The following is a 21592-nucleotide window of genomic DNA, read 5'->3' on the forward strand; positions in this document are numbered from 1 at the left end:
GGTCTAAACTATAAACTGTATAATAAAAAATATATATAATAATCTGTACATTGAAACTATATAAACTATAGTCTGTCTAAATAACATGCTATCTAAATGACATTTAGGCCCAAAACCTTTGCATAAAACTGCATGGTCGTCATAAAAGAGAAAGCTATAATCACCGTTCTAACACCAGAGGACATCATCTGTTGCTCAGTGTATCCTAGATGAATATGATTATTAGGAGCATTATTATAATAATTACAATACTTGTGGTTTATAAACCTGTCTGAGGGTAGTGGTGGTGAGGTCAATCCTTTTAATTCCACCACAAATCGCATAACTGGATTTACATAAAGGCTTGAATGATTTTGATTGATTGATTGATTGATTTGAGTGATCATTTTCAGCAGAAGAAATACACATGCAATTATGTTTTGAATTTCTTTATTGACGTTTTGACATTTTTAAACCGTGGACTGAAGTAGCAACAGATATAGTCCTGCAGTGACTAGCTACTGGGGGGTTTCCCACATGGAGCAAGAGAAGAGGACAAAGAGAGCAGAACAGTAGGACAAAAAAAAATCTGAAGAGTCACACGGAGACGGAAGGCGAATCAGCGGAGGGAGAGAGAGAGAGAAAAGGACTTGAACAGTGGAACGAGGAAAGTGCTGGTGTGTGCAGTGAGGAGAAACACTCAATTGTTCCCCTGTATTTGTGTCCAGGTTTCGCTGTAATCAGCTGTAGCCAGTTTGTCCAGCGACCCGTCGAAGTCTCAGTATATCTACTACAAGCTGTGAGAGCATTTCTGTGATTTTAAAAGTAATTTATCTTAATGTGATTTACGATAGTTTAGTGTGCTTAGAGCAGTTTTTGAGATTCGTAGATCTGTCTGTGAGGATCTCATGATGTGGTGTGTGTGTGTGTGTGTGTGTGTGTGTGTGTGTGTGTGTGTGCGCGCGCACACACGTGCGTGCGTGTGCTTGTCCCTGCCACCAGCTCTGGCACTCAAAGGGCACTGGGGTTGCGGAAGTTGTGCCCAGCAAAGCGCGCCTGGTCACCCAACTCCTCCTCAATCCTGAGAGGGAGTGTGATGTGACAAATAAGAAAAATGATCAGAAAATAAACAGAAAGGTGGATGAAGGATGGTGAAAAAACAAGGAAGAAACAAGGGAACAATGAAGAAAGGAGGAAAGATGAGTACAATTAGATAAGTGACATAAAACCTGTAATGTTGGCCCTCCACCCTTCACATCTTTACTATTGTGGATTCACCACTTACTAAGTTGACCGGTGTTCCGAAGGTCCACCAGTATTTCCCTCCAATATACAGTTATACACCAAATCTCTTTGATGAAAATAACAATATATTTAGAGAATATATAGTGACCCAGATTAGGCACTCGCGTCTGTGGGTGGGAAGCCGGTTTGGGGAGGGGGTAGCCTCAGCAGCACCCTGCAGGCTTTTATTTTCGTTCTCATTCTGCTAGGGAGGGGGTTATCTGTCGCTGCACTAGCATCTCCTACAGGTTGGTTGGCGCGACTGTTCATCAGGGAGGGATAGTGCGCTCTTTCACACGCAGCACGTCCTCCCAGTGACACTTCTCACTATCAGGTGAAAAGAAGCAGCTAGCGACTCGACTCCACGTGTAGGGGGAGACATGTGGTTGTATACACCCTCCCCAGACTAAACAGTAGGGGTTGGCATTAACAGAGACAAACATGGGGGAAATTGATAATGACTGAATTGGGGAGAAAATTGGTAGGGGGCTTGGATACATTTCCCAGTCGACGCCCACTCAGTGGGATTTTAATCTTTGACCTTGCTGTGGTGTAATGTAACAGCGTTAACCAACATGCCACGTCTAAAATACCGGATTGTCCCGAATATAAGACGAATCTGATTATAATACGACCCCGTTTTTTAGGATATTTCCATTGGGAAAAAACATAGTCTTATATTCAGGCCAATAGGGGTACTCTCTGTCACATTATGGCTTATTCTTTCAAGACATTATGTATGAAATTTGTGCAGTATAACACTCCTCACCTGCTTACATACAGTACATCTGTCTTCACCTGCCTACGGTATAGAGTAAAACTCTCCTAACCTGCCTACATACAGTATAGGCATATAGTACATTGCAGCATGGCACATTAGCAACAATACCAACCTCATGAGTTGATTGTATTTGGCCAGACGTTCTGATCGACATGGAGCCCCGGTCTTGATCTGAAGTGTGAGTGTCATCCAAAAAATGCAACAAATAAGGGAATAATATATTGATACATTTTACATTGCATGCTGGATGACTATGATTAATAGATAATAATGTATATAATATAATCAGGACTGCAAGAGAGTAAAACAATGATAGCATTTTACATATTTTAGGGACTTAGCTGATGTATTCGTTTTTTGACTGAGTGACTACAAGACTGGCAATAGTAGAATAAATCACAGAGAAGATTGTGTGCACATCTCAATGCCTATATTCAGGCCAGGTGCTGGATGTCAGGCATCAAGGCAAACATCAAGGAAGAGGAAGAACACCAGTTTGTAGAGCTCAGAGACTTACTTTATTTTAAGGCAACAAATTGCAACGTTTCGACCGACTAGGTCTACAAACTTGTGTGCGGATGTTCTTCCTCTTCCTTATTAGTAGAATAAAACCACTCCAGTGAAGGGTTACACAGTTTTACAAAATTATATGTAATTCAGTCAGACAACTCACAAATAGATATACCAATATTTATTACAGAATGAGTAATGACTCAGTGTGCATATAATATTTGACTTGGCGTTCGGCTCTGCTGGATTATCTCCCCGCTCGGCACGATTAAGCACCAACATAAAACATTAAGAGCAGGGAGATAGATATACAATAAACCCCCCCCCCCATGGGGAGCATAAATAGCAGAGCCCACCAGTGGTGCTGGGGTGGTGGTCGGAGAAAACATCACATACAACCAGGAACCATTATGCAGAGGAAGACAGGAAGAGCATGCAGTCTAGTGAGCTTAAGTAGCCCGCCCAATTGGTCAGCTGACTGCCGCATCGGCGAATGACGTGTGGGACTTGCACACACTTATACGCCCACATAGTAATGCAGCATGTTAACCCCTTGAGTATAGTATGCGCCTTTGAGCATGGCATGAACCCCCTCGAGTACATGTCTGAATGAACTAACTCCGCAAGCTACGTCTCATTTAATTCAATTCTACTGTAAACACACAGAATTGAAGGGGTGGGGGGGGGGGGGTTGTGAAAAATAACTAATAATATTGACGTATAGATAGTAGAGTTTTGGCCCCTAAGAACTCTGCACATATATATTAACTATTAATCTATCTGAGTATAGAAATGTACTAGACTGTGTGTGTGTGTGTGTGTGTGTGTGTGTGTGTGTGTGTGTGTGTGTGTGTGTGTGTGTGTGTGTGTGTGTGTGTGTGTGTGTGTGTGCTTGCACGTGCGTGGCGTGGCGTGCGTGCAGGTTTTACCGTGCCGTCATCGTCCCTGGCACCCTGGAGTTGCAGAAGTTGTGCCCAGCCCAAACACATGTGTATTGTGTATGTGTGTGTATTTGTGTTCTGTTAGTGTGCACAAAATACTGTATCTGTCGGTATGAGTGTGTGTTGTGTTATGTTGACGCTACCTGTCCAGTACAGAGGCCCACCACCAGGTCGGCAATGAAAGTGTCCTCCGTCTCTCCTGAGCGATGACTCACCATCACCCCCCATCCATTCTCCTGAGCCAGCTTACACCTGAGAGCATTGCAATAATTATACTCATAGTACAAGTCAGGGGTTCTCAACGTTTTTGGCTGGGGACCCCCAGAAATGCCAATTTGTGGACCCCCACAAAATAATTTCGGAACCCCCCCGAGGGGTCGCGAACCCCAAGTTGATAACCCCTGGTATAAGTCATAGTGCAACTTACATCATTATCACACTTACACCACACAATAGACTAGTAGACCAGTTAATTACAGGACACTATCTGTTATGGTTGTGCACTCTTATTATTTATTTTTGTCCTGCATTATGCATGCATGAACTGTCGAGGGTGTATATTTAGGTGTTTCTTTTGAGTGTGATGCCTTTTACCCTGCTGTACAGTACTTTTCTTACCCGGTAACTGTATCTTACACTGTTATGCCGAGCACATAATTAACACCTGCCCCCTGTACAGACCTCCTTCGGAGGCCGGCCTCTTCCACGTGGGACCAGAGACAAGGGCGTGGCTAGTCGATACTGAGTTGGACATTTGAAGATGATACACGAAAGAAGACACTGTTATGCTGCCTTTGGCGACTTGCGGGATCAATTAAGTTCTTATCTTATCTCACGTATATATGCACACGCACGCACACACAAGAACAGCTTGGTTTCAACTCACGCCTTGATAGACTCAGTCACAGAGCCAATCTGATTGACTTTGAGAAGCAGGCAGTTGCAAGCCTTTTCCTCCAGGGCACGCTCTATTCTGCGTGGGTTGGTGACAGTCAGGTCATCTCCCACCACCTGGAAGAGAGAGAGAGAGAGAGAGAGCTGTCAGCTCTTTCAAGTACAACAGAAACGGTCACCTGAGGTTAACCCATTCAGGCCTGACAGGTTTTTGAAATCATGACAATTTTCTGAAAGATTTGAGGCACATTTTAACGATTTTTCAAAAATAGCAGACCTGCAAGCTCATAGCACACCACCGAGTGGCGCGCTATGAGCTTGTAGATCTGCTATTTTTCAATAGCTAAATTATAACATAATGTTTAAAACACCAAAAGGGGTTCCCGCCCAAAATGGGTTCAATAACATTCTGTCCAAGGTGTATGATAAAGGAAACTATAGAGTTGGGGGGCAAACGGCATTCAAATAAAAATAATACCTCTAACAAAATTACTCACAATTGATCATGGTAAAGAATAGATAGATGCCATTGGTTGATTGACAATTAAGTTAACAATATCGGATTGGAGCATCTAAAATCTAATAAAGTGCATCTAACAAAAGGCTACATAATGTATTTTCATGAGCTGTTCAATTCTACTCTACTGATTAACATGACAAGTTCCAGTGGTATGTGCCCAGACCCGTTGAAAGAGAGAGTTTCCTGAGTCTCTGATCTCGCCACAATGCCATCATGTGGTTCGAGCATGCTTCATAATAAACACTCATTAAGAGGCTTCAAAGTAGTGTCTTGAACAACTGGTTGCCCGCAGGGAAAGCATTACTTCTGCATTCTTCTTGTTCTTGTTGTTATCACTGCGTACACTGAAACAAATTCCGAATCAACTGTAAGTTGGTTTGGGCAATATATGATTGAATATTGATTATTATACGAATATTCTCCCATTACAGTATGTCTATGATAGTGTCATAACTCTCTATTTCAATGGCGCTGTTTTGAACCAATGTCATTTGAGGACAGGCTGAACTAAGACAGTCCCAGCCAATCAGAAGCTGTTGCTGTACAGTACCTGGATGCCCACAGAAGCAGTGAGCTGTGTCCAAGCTGGCCAGTCATCCTGGTCAAACGGATCCTCTATGGACACCACTGAGGGAGGGAGGGAGGGAGGCATTGTTGATTTTGACACCAAATTTCGATTTTAGTTTTAGTCATAGTCATTTGAGTAGTTTTCATTTACCGTAGTTTTAGTCACATTTTAGTCACCTGGAATGTTTGCGTGTGTAAATCGACAGTTGATTTAGTCGACTAAAATGTATTTTTTGGGGCCTTGATGCCATCGTGATGGCTGATTTTACACTTGCTGAAAATATCCGATCTACAAGCTCACAACCCGTCACGCTGTTGTGAACTTGTAGATCGGCTATTTTCAGCATGCAACCAAGTGTAAAATGACTTGTGTCAACCCTGGAGGGAGGTAGATGGAGAAGGTTGTTGAGCACTTAAGCCCTATTTTTATTTACAAAAGTCTTGGAAGTCTTAGTACTGGAAAACATTTTTTGCTCAATTATTTCAGTGCACGTTGCTTAAAATCCTGTTAACCAATATTAACTCCAAATGGATCCTATTATGGCTGAGGCTACATTTTATACAATTAATAAAACATTAATTGCACACCCCAGTATCATGTAAGAGGTGTGTGTGTGTGTGTGTGTGTGTGTGTGTGTGTGTGTGTATAATTTATTGCACTCTTTCATTATTTACCCTCCTGACCAGCAGGCTAATGGGGCTGAGAGGCCAGTGCCAGTCCCTCATAAAGCCTTTCACGCCCACACGTCTCACGCACGCACGCACGCACGCACGCACGCACGCACGCACGCACGCACGCACGCACGCACGCACGCACGCACGCACGCACGCACGCACGCACGCACGCACACACACACACACACACACACACACACACACACACACACACACACACACACACACACACACACACACACACACACACACACACACACACACAGAAGTAGGGAAACGGACCATTGATGGGTTAAAGAGCGATATCAGAGGGGTTCTCATCTTGCCAAATGTGCACTGTAGCGCATAATTAAAACCTCTTTAACAGCACCCAAGTGTCCGCAAGAGAGAGGGAGACGAGAAGTCATCTCTCTCACTCTCTCTCTCCTCCTCTACGAGAAGTGAAATATGAAAGATGGGCTGATGTGTCCATTTACAGCCAGTAATTGAGACCACCATTAACACTGACACTTTGAGTCAAGAACCTGTCCCCAAGGGACACGTGTGTGTGTGTGTGTGTGTGTGTGTGTGTGTGTGTGTGTGTGTGTGTGTGTGTGTGTGTGTGTGTGTGTGTGTGTGTGTGTGTGTGTGTGTGTGTGTGTGTGTGTGTGTGTGTGTGTGTGCGTGTGCGTGTGTGTGTGTGCGTAGGTCCTTAACAACTTTGCTTGGCTGAATATTCTTTCCCTTTATGCTTTTGTTATCATCCGTGTGTGCAATTAAATGACCTTTATGCCACCATTAAGTCCAGGATGGAAGAGGAGAGGGTAAAAGACAAGAGAAAGGTAGAGAAGAGCAGAGAAGGGTAGAGCAGAGCAGAGCAGAGCAGAGCAGAGAAGAGCAGAGAAGAGCAGAGAAGAGCAGAGAAGAGAAGAGAAGAGAAGAGAAGAGAAGAGAAGAGAAGAGAAGAGAAGAGAAGAGAAGAGAAGAGAAGAGAAGAGAAGAGAAGAGCCGTGCAAGTCACCTTACCACCCTACAGTATCATACAGCTGCTCTCACCAGGGTAGTTGTTGACAAAGTCCTGGTAGATGGCAGAAAGCTCCTGGGCGCTGATGTGACGGGCAGCATTGGGCACAGACTTAAAGTCGAGGTCGTACTTTCCTTCAATGAAGAACTCAGAGGCAGCGACATCCATTCCTATCACCACCTTGTCTGTAAAGCCTGCTAAGTCTATGGCCGTCTTTATCAGCTCTAGGGCTAGAGGTAACAGGCCAGACATACAGCAGAGGAAAAAAGACAGCTTTATTGTTACTTATGGCAATTCAAATCTTCATGCCATTACATACACGTCGTATATATGTATATTCTCAACTAAGTATATATTAGGATAGGCCCTGTGGAGGTCATATTTTAGGGATTCAGATGAGATAAATGTATTGCCAAATTACACACATTGTGAAATCACACAGACGCTTTGAGAATTTCACAAATGTCAAGCGCATTTATAAAATCCATTATTATTATTATTATAATAGAAATGTGTCTTGACATTATGCATTTCATGAATAGATTTATACATCCTCCTGTTAGCTCAGAGGGTCAAACCACCATCTAATATTATGATATTAGATAGTTATTAGATGACCCACCGAAGAAACAGGTCAGGGGTGGGATTCGGGAATAGGTGGGACGTTGTGTGTCTTTCTACTGTACCTTCACTGTTCTCCAGTATGTTCGGGGCGAATCCCCCTTCATCTCCTACATTGGTAGCATCCTGACCATACTTCTCCTTAATCACTCCTCTCAGTGTTTGGTACAGCTCCGCCCCCACACGCAGAGCATCACGGAAAGACTCCGCCCCTACAGGAAGTACCATGAACTCTTGCATAGCCAGTTTGTTCCCCGCATGGGAACCCCCGTTAATCACGTTGAAAGCCTGAGGGAAGGATAGTGGAGGTAAATAGAGGTATCTGTTAAGCTTATCCACTTGAACCCCAGCATCCCTGCTCTGGGGGGGACAGTGGGACACATATAACCGATCTGGCGAAGAGATTTGATGTAGAGTGAAAACACAGCGAACAAAGTAGCCTACAGTTCATACGTTCATATAGGTTCAGAATTTGGGAGAAAGGGAAAAACATTAGACAATTGTCTAATAAGACAAAGAAGACTAGACTAGGACAACAACACCTCAGTCACAGTTGAAACTCAGTTAAAGTTTACTAAGTATAGAGGGTTTAATGTCGTTAAGGCTATGTATGCTTCCACATTACATCAATTTATACCGCTACCATGTGTGAGTACATTTGATGTGTACTTAAAAATACATAAAACATAAAATACATAAAATAAAATGTTCTTAAAATGTTGCTTCAGGACATTCCTTTTGATTTTAAAACCATGTATCTTGCAGATCTGGGAGGACTTCACTTTGCAAAGCAGGATCAGTATCTACTGAGGGTATTGCTGGTGGCATCCAAAAAAGCCTTAACAAAAAAGTGGCTTACAAATGTTACACCAACTATAAATGAATGAATGGATTGATTTTTTTTTTCTTTTTTGTCCCACGATTTTGTAACCCATTTTTCATCCCTGTGTCAATCATCCTGTGATGTGATCCTGGGCTCTACACACCCTCCGCCAACCTAGGGAGAGCAACGGACTTAACGCAACGGACTTAACGGACAGCACCCACAGCGCCCCGAGCGGGAATCAAACCCAGGACCTTCTAGCTGTGAGGCGACAGCACTACCAACTGTGCCACCGTGCCCCCTAATGGATTGATTTAATCTATAGTATATTTATTATGGAGAGAATTACATTCAGCTTTAGAGGCCAGGTTGAAGTCTTCACAGATAACTGGTTTAAATGGATTGCTCATGTCTCTACAATAAGACCTGATTTTGTTTAAATTCATTTGTTTAACCTGTAGAAGCAGATGCACCTGTTGTGTGTATTGTATGTATATTGTCTTGTTTTGTTTTGTTTGTAGTGTCAATTGTCAGTTGTTTCGTTTTCATGTTTGTCTGATTAAAATTCAATAAAAAGTAAATTGAAAAAAACAATGTTGCTTCAGTGTAATGCACCAACCTTTTCCACCAATTCCTCATATGGGGAACATACCTGGCAAGAGCTTTTTCAACTCTTTTAAAAAAAAGAATCATGGTAATCTGTGACCTACGGTCGACTCACAATCAAACCATAAAATAAGCATCCATTTCTAGAACACCAATAACCATTCAAGTCAAGTCTAATATATTTATATAGCACATTTCATGAGAGGAGTAAACTCGAATGTGCTTCAAGATAAATCAATAAAAAAACAGCAGAGATCAAACGTGACAAAACATAAAACAGAGGTTATTACATACGTAGAGAGTAGAGTACATAGAGTAGATACATGGAAACATATGAATGAATTACAATACAACAAAAACATTTTAAGATAACCACAATAACCACATAAACATAGCTACACACACTGTTGTAACTTGTAGCAGACCCTAATAGTGGTAGAGAATTCGAGAGAGTAGGACCACAATGACTTTAAGAGAGACAGACAGGAGAGTGGTGGGCCAAAAATAGCAGATCTACAAGCTCTCAACAAGTATGATGGCCAGAACTATAGGCTAGTGCTGTGATGATATTCATGTGAACCAAATTATGAAAAATAAAAATGCAGACTCACAGGCACAGGAAGAACCAGCTCTGTGTTTCCTGCCAAGTCAGCGATGTGACGATATAATGGGACACCTTTCTCTTCTGCACCTGCTTTGCATATGGCCAGTGATACGCCAAGGATAGCATTGGCCCCAAACTTGGCTGGAGGATGTACATAAACAGACACATGTTGTTTGTTGTTTGAATGTTAGTTAATTCATTGAGACACTTCAGCTCAGATTGACCATAAACCATTTATTGCAAAGCTATTGCAATAGCTGTGTGCCATTGTAGTTATGACTATGAGTTGTGACAGTGATATGGTTTGTATTTTCTAAATTGCACAATAGTTCAATCAGACCCAAAGTATTGGTAAAATGACTAGTAAGATTATATTTTTGTAATACATACATTTGTTCTCAGTGCCATCCATTTCGATCATCAAGTTGTCCAGTTTCTCCTGTTCCACCACACTTATCCCCTGAAAGAAAATGACATATTTCACAGAGCCAATACGAAACCTTCTGTCCTTTAAAACCCTCTTTTCCTTATACCCTTTGCTGTGTTTTCGTCCTGTCATACTTAACCTAAAAATAGACAGCCCTGTCCCGTCTCATCCTTCTCATCTCCTCTCCTTTCTAGGAGCCGTATGGCCTAGTTCCTAATTCTATGAGCAAGGCATGTGTGCCTTTTTACTCCTCTCCATAGTTATTTTATCCATGTAAATGTTATACTTGTCCACATTGTTCCACAATGTTCACTTGTCCACATTGTGTAATATGATGAAGGTTGAGACACAGGATGTCATCAGTATAAAGTATCCACTTGGCCTCATGTTGTCCGTGGCTTGTAAATCTTTAAAGCAGATTTCTGCATTTTATTATGTTAAACTTGCAGAGGAGACACCATTGAGCAAGGACAGTGAGGAGGATGGTAGTATATATATGCTTCATTTTGGAAGTTGTGTCCGAACCAGTGATGTTGAGATTATGTAGCCGACACACTATCCAGTCAACTGCCACACGCCACTTGCCTGTCTCGGTTATTTCAGAACTTTCTAAACTCATGGTTCACAAATATCTGCAACATCCTAACTCAGACTTTCTCGCACCATAGTTTGACCATCATAGTTTCAAATGTAACCCATGACCTGTGAACAGTTTTTTTACTGTTGTCCTATAACAGAAGGTTCGTCTGTGCAGAGGATATGATTTGACCTACATGCAATGCACACGTCCAACCAGCAGTGGTCCTACGTGACCACATGATCTAAAACTCTCAATAGACGAGCAGGTAGACCAACTACAACCACCGCAATATATTCAGTAAAAAGGTTATGGATTGCAGCTTTTAAAATAATCTAATAAATGTGGTGCATCTATACACATGAAAGTCAACTTACTGACTGGATGAGAGCTGGACCAATGGTGTCATTGATGTGACCAACAGCCTTCAGTACACCTTGACAGGCAGAGGTAAAGGCATGTCAGAACTGTCGGCCATCCCACATTAGAATGTCTCAAAATCCCACAAGAAATCCCACAAAAAGGGAGTACAAAACCATGTTAGCGGCACTGACCTTTGCCCTTGTAGCGGTGCTTGTCTCCATCTCTGAGCTCCAGGGCTTCATAGATGCCAGTGGATGCGCCGCTGGGCACTGCTGCCCTGAAAACGCCTGGAGACGGACAGGAGGGTGGTGGTGGGCCAAAAATAGCAAATCTAAAGCTCAAAGCATTTGACATCACAAAGCCAAAAAATGGTCCACGTGTCAGAGAATCAGACTTCTTGTGACAAGACGATCTCTCTTTCTAATCCCCATAACATTTGGGAAAGGTCTGAATGATGAAGTTAACAACATGTCACTAAAACAAAAATGAAGCACTAACGCAGTGGCTCTCAACCGTTTTTGGATCAGGGCCCACTTGAAAGTCTTGAAAGGGCCCACTCATCAGATGTGCAATTTCAGAGAATGTTTATGTATTTAGTGGAACACAATGCCAATGCCATACTCAAAACAGACGTGAGGAAAATGGAAGTGTTCCACAACCGATGCCTCCGACGACATATATATGCCAGATCTTTTGACAGCATAGAATCTCCAATAATGAACTGTACAAACAAACAGGGAGCCAGAGCATCACCATTGCCAAGGATATTACACACCGACTCCTGAGATGTCTTGGACATGTGCTGAGAATGGAGCAGGACGTCACATCACAAATGTGGCATTAAGATAAGACACCACCAGGCAAAAGAAAACCTGGGAGGCCCAAAACCACCTGGCGCAGAACTGTGACACAAGAACTGGAACAGATGAACCTGTCATCATGGGGAGAGGCGCAGCATGCTGCCAGGGATCGGATGCAATGGAGAGCGTTCGTTGAAGCATTATGTAACCACCCCCATAGGGTACGAAGAGGAGTAAGTAATGCCATACTGCTATGAAACAATGTTAATAATGCATATTCAATCAATCAATCCATCTTTCTAGTGTTTTGCCAATTATTTGGATGCCCACTTGCAATATCCTCTTGCCCACAGGTTGAGAACCACTGGTCTAATGTATGTAAGGGAACAATGCCTTTTTTACCTTACCTTTGCTAGTATGCAGATCGACCTCCACAGTAGGGTTTCCCCTGGAATCTAGGATCTCCCTGGCAACAATGTTGACTATAGACATTCTGTCAGACACACATCAAGGCCTCATTGAAAGAAATTATAAATATGTAGCCTATGTCACATGCAGCACAAAGGTATTTTTACCAGCCTACGTGAGCTAGCTACTACACATTACTGCATTACACATGCATGCACAGACTGCACACACACGCACATGCACCCCACACACACACACACACCCCACACACACACCCCAGCCACACACACTATAGCCTACACTGTAGGCTATAGTGTGTGTGTGTGTGTGTGTGTGTGTGTGTGTGTGTGTGTGTGTGTGTGTGTGTGAGAGAGAGAGATAGATGTGTGTCTCTCTCTCACATGTAGGCCACACACGCACGCACGCACGCACACACACACACACACACACACACACACACACACACACACACACACACACACACAGAGAGAGAGAACATTTATCTTTCTGAATAGCAGATACATCAAAGATCTCAGCGACAAAAACAACGAAAATAAAGAAAGAAGAGACAGAAAAGGACAAGGAGACACCGAGAAATGACCTCTAAATGTCAAGTAGGCTATTAAACAGTTTACTGTGACAATGATTACGCCATTCCAACAACGCACCCGTTCTAAATTATGGTATTTTAATTTTGGTGGCATATTGGTGATGATGAACTCTCCTATATCAACGCACAAGCAGCAGCAAACTGATGTAGTAGCCTAGCACACTAACTAACGCATCATCCATGCTTCGGAATCAAACACCGTGGCACAGATCAGATGCATCCCACCCGAGCGAGCACTTGCAGAGAAACATAGGCTATCACTCCCACGCACACGATAGACTAGGCTTCATATCTTCAAGCGCTGCTAATAATGAATACACATTACATGACTGTCCTGTCATCCCGCTCCATGCAAGCACATTTTAATTTATGATGTTACCTGGCTGTGCGTGTTAAACGACTTTTTTTTAAAGAAAAATGCTCCAACGATCAGGATGGAGAGATGACGGGAGATGAGGAGAATGGAGGGGAGCTGAGGTGCCCTATCGGAAAGGAATGATGGAATTATATTATCGTTTACCTGCAGCCCTAGTGTGTGAAGCCCGGTAGACTGAAGGGATTCAGACTTCAGAGCGAATGAGACTATGAGAGGAGAGGGAAAGATAGAGGGAAGGAGATGAGAGGAGGGAGGAGATTGGCTAGCAGCAGGGGGTCAATATGTGCGAGTGGTGCGACAGACGGGGGAGGGTGGACTGAACAATGAGTCACTGAAGATGCAGAGAAGCGGGGTAGGCTAGGCAGTGAGGCGAGGTCAAGGAGAAAAAAAGCATACCTATACCTGCCTGAGGACAAATCAGTGGGGTCAAAAGAGGGACTGTAATTAATTATTCTGGTGATGCACTGTCAGCAATATGTCACAGCTCACAGTTAGACAGAACATAGGCCATGTCCCCCAAATCCCGTGTTTTTCAACCACTTATGTCATCATACCATACTGCACAACAAGACCCCCAGGGTGGCAATGAATGACCAGCCTTGGCTGGCTGCCACCAACATTACCTATTCATGTATGCTGTTTGCTGAGACAATATTTTCACAGATCATATGTCGTAGACTACAGTACATGTTGGAGAAGCATAGGTGATATTTTATTTAAGGGAACCTAGTTTGGGAACTTAGAGAAACATCATTGTTGCTGTCAGAAACCTTGTATCCCCATATTTAAACTTTAAACACAGCAATGATAAGATATTCTAGCCCTCTACTAGGATACTAATGGATATGGGACATGCCATGTAGAGATGTGCATCAGGGAACCAGCACAGATGGACAGACAAGAGCTGGGAGTTGACAACAGCACAGCAAAGGCTGCTGGACAGAGGGAAATAAAATGACAACGGATGCAAGAGTGGAGACGAGATGTGTCCGGGCATGTGAGGGAGAGTGATTTTGATTGGTTGTTCCAATAGTGAGTTCCATCTGGATGTCACGACCATCTGCAGATATTCTGACACAGTGGAACGTGCCGCTCGCACGCACACACAGTGTATCCGAGAGTGAACATGAAACATGAGTCAGAATGGGCATTGCAGTCAGTGATTCTTTCCTACCACGAAAATAAAAAATGTACGAGAAAACAAACAAAAACCACTAGTGGCAAAGCATGTATATAGCTTAATGGCATTGATCAAGAGGCAAACAGGACTCTTGATAAGACAACAAATCACAGAATATTCAAGTTAAAGTAAGAGAATTCACACACAATCACACATAATGTCAAAGATTTAAAAACAAATCCCCGAAACATACTTTCAGAAAAGAGAAAATAATTCACATCTCAGCTTGCAATTATCTACCAATGTTTAATGGTTTTCTAATCAGTTTAATTAGTCAACAGTATACAATTCAATCCACAGACACACTAGTGCCTTCACAAAACATAAAATGGACTGTACAGCAGCTGTATGTACTGTAGTGTGGCAATGTCTTTATACTTTTATAGTGCAGTGAGGCAAATGAAAAAATAATAAACAAAAAAACGCATGTCAAGTTCTGAGAATGTGTCTATATACAGTGTGTGTGTGTGCATGTGTGTAACAGAATGTCTGCATTTGTGTGTGTGTGTGTGTGTGTGTAAGGAAGCACACCGTGTGTGTGTGTTGACACTGACCGCATAAGTAAATGCAACTACTAAGTGTTGGGTTCTTTGTGTGTGTGTGTGTGTGTGTGTGTGTGTATGTGTATGTGTGTGTGTGTTAAGTGTATAGTTTATATATAGACAGTCCAGTCATATCAAACATCTATGATGGCCAGTCACATTGACTGGCTTCCCTCTTCATCTTGGTTCACAGCATCGGGAAATATCTCCATCCGTCCGTCCTTCTGCTCCCCTCCTCATGCTTGGCCCCTGGTGGGACATTCACAGAGTTGATTAGACAATTATGATGCCCAGGGCGTGTCCATTCACTTCCTGGGTTACGGCAAGGACTATCTAAGGACGAGAAGCGAAGACCGTACGGTGGACGCCATGTTGCTCCCTGGAAGGAAAGAAACATGCGCAGTTACGCAAATTTGGGCATGTACAACTTCCTGGTCTCAACTGCACATGTTTCTTTCCTTCCAGGGAGCAACATGGCATCCACCGTACGGTCTTCGCTTCTCGTCCTCTTTAGATAGTCCTTGGTTTGCGGCAAGGACGTTTTCAAAAGGAAAGGCAATGGTCACGTGACTAGGCTGCGCTATGACACTTTCATGCCGGGAGCCAAAACTCACACCGGAAGTTCAATGAATACATGGCAGTGAATGGAACCGGCTGGACCAGCTCATAACAAAACATTATTTCTGAACAATTGAGACCTTTGTCATATAATCGGTTCAGGGATATTAAAGACATATCACAGGTCGTTTTCTAATCACTTGCTTTTCGATGTGCACAGAATATAAATTTATTTGAGGATCTAAACAGCAGGCGGTGTCGTTTCTGGCTCGGAGGTATCGCGAGATTTGACTGACGGACAGGAAACGGTGGTTAGTCTTGTGATACTTGGTACGTTCAGAAGGGTGCTTTGTGCTCTTTAGATAGTGATACCATACCTCTTTACAATTACACAGTGTACACAACACAGCAGACAATAATGTGTTACATGTCTGTTATTTTCCAGAAGCGATTACTTTACAAAAGGTCTCAGTCATTCAGAAAAAGTTGTTCATGAGTCACTGAGCTCTCATTGACTCCAGTGCATTCTGCCGAACTTCCGGGTGTAGTTCGGCAAAGCAAACCATGAAAGCATCCATGAAAATGGCACAGCCCAGTCACGTGACCATGTCATTTCCTTCTCAAAGCTTCCTTGGTTTACGGGCTAACAATCTTCCTTATTTACTCTGAATCTACAGCACCGTTGGCTCAGGGGTAGAGTGGCTGGATGATAACCGCAAGGTTGCCAGTTGGAACCCGGGCACCCCCAGAGTTAGTGTCGAAGTGTCCTTGAGCAAGACACTGGAGTGACTGGACCCCTAATTGCTCCTGATGTGCTGGTTGGCCTTGCATGGTTTCCGCCGCCATTGGTGTATGAATGTGTGTGTGAATGGGTGAATGTGTAATTCACAATCTATGTAAAGCGCCTTGGATAAAGGCGCTATATAAATGCACCATTTACCGGCCGTGGTTTTGATCAGAACGCCGATGTTCCGACTTCATCATACATGTCCTTTAGAATATTAACGCTTTGGCCCGGGTCGGCCTAGCGGTCAGGGCAACTAGGCTGGTAATCTCAGTTCAAGTCCCGATCCCAATTCCTTATTTCCTGTCAACTTACTGTATATCTATCAATAAAAAGACAAAATATATATATATAAAAAAGGAAGAATATTAAAACTTCTAAAGAGAGATCACTTATTAGCGCAAAGTAGTAATCGAAGATTTCACCTCACGGTTTTGGGGGAAATGGAAGGTGGGGTTTTCAGAGTCAAATTTGCCTCATCTGCTTGGCACGCTAGCTATTCTGAAAAGTTCCCCGGCAAAAAAAGTGTATTAATAAATAATAACGCACTAAGGCAAGCAATATTCACTGCACAATAAGTGACACGGAGAACGATAAGTTCTCTCTAAAAGTATTGCTGGTAGGAAATACTACCAGCAATACTACCAGCAAATAATACTAATGCAAATAATGGAAATACTACCAGCAAATGGAGGAAAGGTTATTGTATCGTTTAGTTGCATTTATTGCTATACGTTTAACTTTTAATGATAAAATAACACAAAATTCGGTCCAGCAAAGCAAATTCTTGTGCTTTAAAAACTAAGATCCAATTAAAACTAGTTGTCATTTCATGCTGTCTGATGTACCAACTTAAGATATGTGAACACCAGGTGAATAAAGATAACTTAACAATTAACATTATAGACAACATTATTGTGTTTGTTTCTACCAGCTAGAATATCTGCCATTTTCAAATTGTGTTAATAGTGGTTAATTAATAGCTTAATCTAAGTTATGTACAATTATGATTTTGAACAAACAAAAACCACATACATGTGCTTATGTCGTCGTCCTACCTCTCACCAATCGTAGCGGGGACGAGTAGGGGGTGGGGGGTGGTGCCGGGGAGACTCGTGCCGGGGGGCTGACGGGGAGACGGAGCTGGGAGGGGCGGTGAGGGCCAGCTGCTGCCCCCCTGCCCGTCGGTCGCGGCCATAGTCCAGACCTCGGGCGCTCGGGGGAGGGTACCGCCCCACCCCTCGGGTCCATTCCTCGTTAAAAGCATCGGCTTCAGCTGGGAGGAATGATGACAGGTCAAAGGTCAGACAGCTAGCCAATGGCTAGGTTATGAACTCCAAGACCACACCTTAGTGTTGTTTCTTTCCGTTGTATATCACAACATTCAAAACATAGCTAAAAGGTTTACCATTTAATTCACTTCCAGTTCAAACTGCGATATGCACAAGCGAATAACGCGCCTGGGCGTGCGCGTGGGGTTCAACAGGAGCGTGTGCCTAATTCAGGACGGCTGTGGCTCAGGAGGTAGAACGGCCACTTAAACAGGGATGGTCAAAGTTATGGTCAAACTGTCCTTGGGCAAGACACAGACACCCCCAACTGCTCCTGATTAGCCAGTTGGCACCATCGGCATGTGAATGAATGTGTGTTTGAATGGGTGAATGCACACATTTGTAAAGGGCTTTGAATAAAAGTGCTATATGAATGCACCATTTACCATTTGTAACAACATGCATGCCACGACTCAGCCCATAAGTAGTTTGGCCAAGCGTATTTTCTATGTTATATTTTGAAATGGTAAACGCCACGGAGTTCATAAAGATTTTTTATATAGTTTTGCTGCCGTTAACACAATCCCTACTTTTGGCGGAATGCTCCGCCATAAGGACTGTAATAACCTTCCGCTCGTGTCGGAATGCTCTGTCAGATTAGCTTTATTATGGATATCAATCCGCATCGCTGAGAACTATTTTTCCATTATTATTTTGGGTCGGCCTTTCCTTCTTTAGCGATCCTAGACCGGATCGCGCATGCGCGCTGCCGTCCAACTCCCATTATACAGGCAGACTAAAAGCTGAATAACTCCTAATCTACGGATCTCTCCATGGTTTAGTCAATTAGCGCGATGTTCGGATAATCCGGTGGTCTAGATGGAAACATTGGTGCTTTCTAGAGCAAGGATGGCTATATTTTAGCTCGCTAGCATTGACGCTATTTATTTAGCACAAGATGGACGCCCACAACATCCGTTTCTGTGCTGCGTGCGCAACATCTAAATCGCCCCCACAGACCGTGGCAGTCAGAAGTTGGATTTGCGTCCAGCAGGTGGCTGGCCTCAATGCCTCTCAATTACTCACTCTCCTCCAGGTTGATATAGTCCTGACGTTCCTCCCTGTCGCCGGTGCGGCGGTTCCGTGCACGCTCCATGACGTGACCGCGCTCGCCGATGTGGTGGCCAATGGCTAGGCGCTCCACGCCGCTCTCACTGTCACGCATCGACTGGCGAGTCTCACGGATCTGAGGAGACATGGAGAGATGAGGCGAGACAGGTAATTCTATATATTTATACATGACACTCTTTCGTTTTGAATGTCAGGAAAACTTATAGAGAGATGACTTCCGCACACCCGGTAGGTAATTTGGAGCAGGTGCGATGACGACGAGGAGGACACCCGCACACCGCCACTTGCTAGGTTCAGAGCATTTATTATGAAGCAAAGTTTCAGTCTTGCTACCTTCCTCAGGCTAGTGGCGGTGTGCGGGTGTCCCTCCTTTCTACTTTGTATGAATGTCAGGAAAATAAAATAGTAAGGTATAAAATGTGTCATAAAAGTTATTTTCATAGTACCTGGCTGGCACAAAAATCAAGGTTTTAGCTTTAATAATGCATCCCTAACCATCGACCACCAACATTTGAACTATTGGCATCTACAGTACCAGCTAGGGGATAAGTTCTTCTCACCCCACCAGGTGCTGTTCTCATTTCACTTGTCTGCTGGTAGACTTTGGGAGCGCCAGCGTCTAGGGAGGAATAGGAGATCACTGTGGACGAGGAGTACGTCTGACAATTCGGCGAGCCGCCGGACATTCCGCCGGTCATTCCGCCGGACATTCCGCCGCCGGACATTCTTTCCTGGAGGACAGACAGTTAAGTCACACTGTAAGACAATGCTGTGTGGTGGTATTAAGTAGAAGAAAGATTTTCCACTCATTGGAAGCTGGTTAGTCTAACTGCATAAGAAAGAAAGAAATCAATCAATGGAAGAGTAATCTGAACTGAAGGGGGGAAAAAAAGACTTCAAAGCGTATCACCTCCTATCTCACAAAAAGTACTATACTGGTCAGTGCCGCCGCTCAGCACACACACAGCAAGCACTGTGCGTAGGGCACCACACCGAGAGGGCACCACACCGAGAGGGCACCACGCCGAAGGGGGCAGCACAAAACTAAATATGCGTATGGAACCCAAATGGTCAGCAGAGTCCCTGCTACTGGTCCAGATCCGTATAGCTTAAAGTTTAGAGCACCAACGGTGTTGTTCAGTGTCGCCCTTTCCTACAGTGTGGGCTGGTGGGGCTGTCAACAGGGTGTCCAATCATAAAATTTAGCTTTTGTAGCACAGAGAACTACTCACCATGTTTTCCATCATTCCTCCCATCATGCCAAACATGTCCATAAACCCTCCACCCTGTGAAAATGAGAAAGAGCACTTTGAAATGCACTCTACCAGTGCAACAGCAGCTAGTACACATCCAGCTACTAGTCTTTCAAACATGTAAACAGGATGCAATATTTGACTGTCAGCTCCAGTTGCTGTAATCTTAAATGAGCATCTACTCACCATTCCCATCATTCCAAAAGGAGCCAAGGCACCAGCCTAATGAGAAAAGCACAACAAATGTAGATACAAAAAAACAAAACAATAAAATACATTCTGATAAGACACACACAACCTGTGAAATGAACACACGCACCCACACACACACAAAGACCACATATACCTGTATTTGAGGACGAGGGGGTTGGATTTGCGGTGCAAGTTGGTATGGTTCAAAGCCAAATGACCCAAACAGGCTCCTCATCTGCTGCCTGTGGGCGGAAAATGGATCCCTGGAAGAAATAACATGCACATTCAGTCATACCTGCCTCTGAAAAAAAGAAAACAACCCCCCTATGTGGGCAAACAGAAACATTGGAGGGGCAGGAGGGGGGAGCTGACATTACTTAGTAAAGAAAGGGATAACTTGCCATAGTGATTTTAAGATACATTAGTCTGGGTGATACCCGTCGATTCATAATTATGATCTGACTGTGAACATCACATGTTGAATAGCACCGTTAAAGCCCATGTATTAGCTTGATAACAAGCCATCTCAAATCCAATCCAACCCCTAAACCTTCTGCACTGCTATTTCTAAATAACGTAGGCTGGTAAAAGAACGGAATTTAAAGCCCGATCGGTCGGTGAGCATCAGCCGACTATTTCCCTGTCTAATTAAATGGTCATGTTTTTGTTGATGCCAGCTAACTGCCAATCCAATATGGTGGACTATGACAGGCCTAAAAGCTTTGCTACCTGCCTCAGGACACAATTACACAACCTATCTCGCTAGCGATATCATGTAGTTAGATTTCTCTCACTCGTAAATGTAAAGAGAGAAAAAACGGTGTTAACCGTAACGTGCTGGTGGATGTTGATACTCACATCATGAAGGGACTGTCATCAACGTCATTCAAGTATCGAAACATTTTTAGGTAAATCAGCTAGCTGATGCTAGCCAGCTAGCTAGATAAATAATCGGGTCTTCAAGCCTTGGCGTAGGATTGTGTGGAAACCGAATTGCTTTGGTCAGGCTGCGAGGACACCCGCTTTGATCCGTCCCGGGGAAAATGCCAATGCAAGCTTATCAAAGCGACGTGTGGTTTGGTCGTCCACTGGATGGCAAGTTATTTACCAATTATACCTGCATCAGACATGAAAACGGAAGTCAATGTGACAAAAGAAACAGAGAGCCATTGCATTTGTCAATGGAGCTTTAGAACGAGCTGTTTACACTTCCTCCGCTCTCTTGTTGTCAAAATAAAAGTATGGAGGGCATATCAGTGGGCGTGGTTTTCTGGTTCCACTGAAAATTCGGCCATTCGTTTTTCCCATATAG

General features: G+C 43.5%; 2 protein-coding genes across 5 annotated transcripts; both read right to left on the minus strand.

The window, feature by feature from the left end:
- Nucleotides 1-950: 950 nt before the first annotated feature.
- On the minus strand, nucleotides 951-12467 carry LOC310855491 (gamma-enolase-like; the record flags this gene model as incomplete). 2 transcript variants are annotated; one of them, XM_083760511.1, is made up of 12 exons in its annotated part: nucleotides 951-1060; nucleotides 2157-2215; nucleotides 3639-3747; nucleotides 4382-4506; nucleotides 5460-5536; nucleotides 7187-7384; nucleotides 7841-8063; nucleotides 9816-9949; nucleotides 10199-10268; nucleotides 11190-11248; nucleotides 11367-11462; nucleotides 12383-12467. In XM_083760511.1, 12 exons carry the CDS (start codon nucleotides 12465-12467, stop codon nucleotides 991-993), a joined length of 1305 nt encoding a protein of 434 aa, XP_083616637.1. In that variant the 3' UTR covers nucleotides 951-990. The 2 variants fall into 2 exon arrangements, with proteins under 2 accessions (XP_083616637.1, XP_083616638.1); XM_083760512.1 differs by lacking the exons at nucleotides 10199-10268; nucleotides 11190-11248.
- A 2308-nt stretch (nucleotides 12468-14775) lies between these two features.
- mlf2 (myeloid leukemia factor 2) lies at nucleotides 14776-21446 on the minus strand. Of its 3 annotated transcripts, none has more exons than XM_083760339.1 (8): nucleotides 21139-21446; nucleotides 20435-20543; nucleotides 20275-20310; nucleotides 20068-20121; nucleotides 19396-19566; nucleotides 18791-18950; nucleotides 17499-17709; nucleotides 14776-15340 (listed from the first exon to the last, which is right to left on the minus strand). In XM_083760339.1, the coding sequence occupies exons 1-8, from the start codon at nucleotides 21180-21182 to the stop codon at nucleotides 15328-15330; spliced, it is 798 nt and encodes a 265-aa protein (XP_083616465.1). In that variant the 5' UTR covers nucleotides 21183-21446; the 3' UTR covers nucleotides 14776-15327. The 3 variants fall into 3 exon arrangements, with proteins under 3 accessions (XP_083616465.1, XP_083616466.1, XP_083616467.1); XM_083760340.1 differs by having other exon boundaries at nucleotides 17469-17709; nucleotides 21139-21445; XM_083760341.1 differs by having other exon boundaries at nucleotides 17492-17709; nucleotides 21139-21444.
- Between the last annotated feature and the right edge of the window lie 146 nt (nucleotides 21447-21592).

Source organism: Protomyctophum parallelum (assembly GCF_964188405.1).
Source record: "Protomyctophum parallelum genome assembly, chromosome: 3".
NCBI lineage: Eukaryota > Metazoa > Chordata > Actinopteri > Myctophiformes > Myctophidae > Protomyctophum > Protomyctophum parallelum.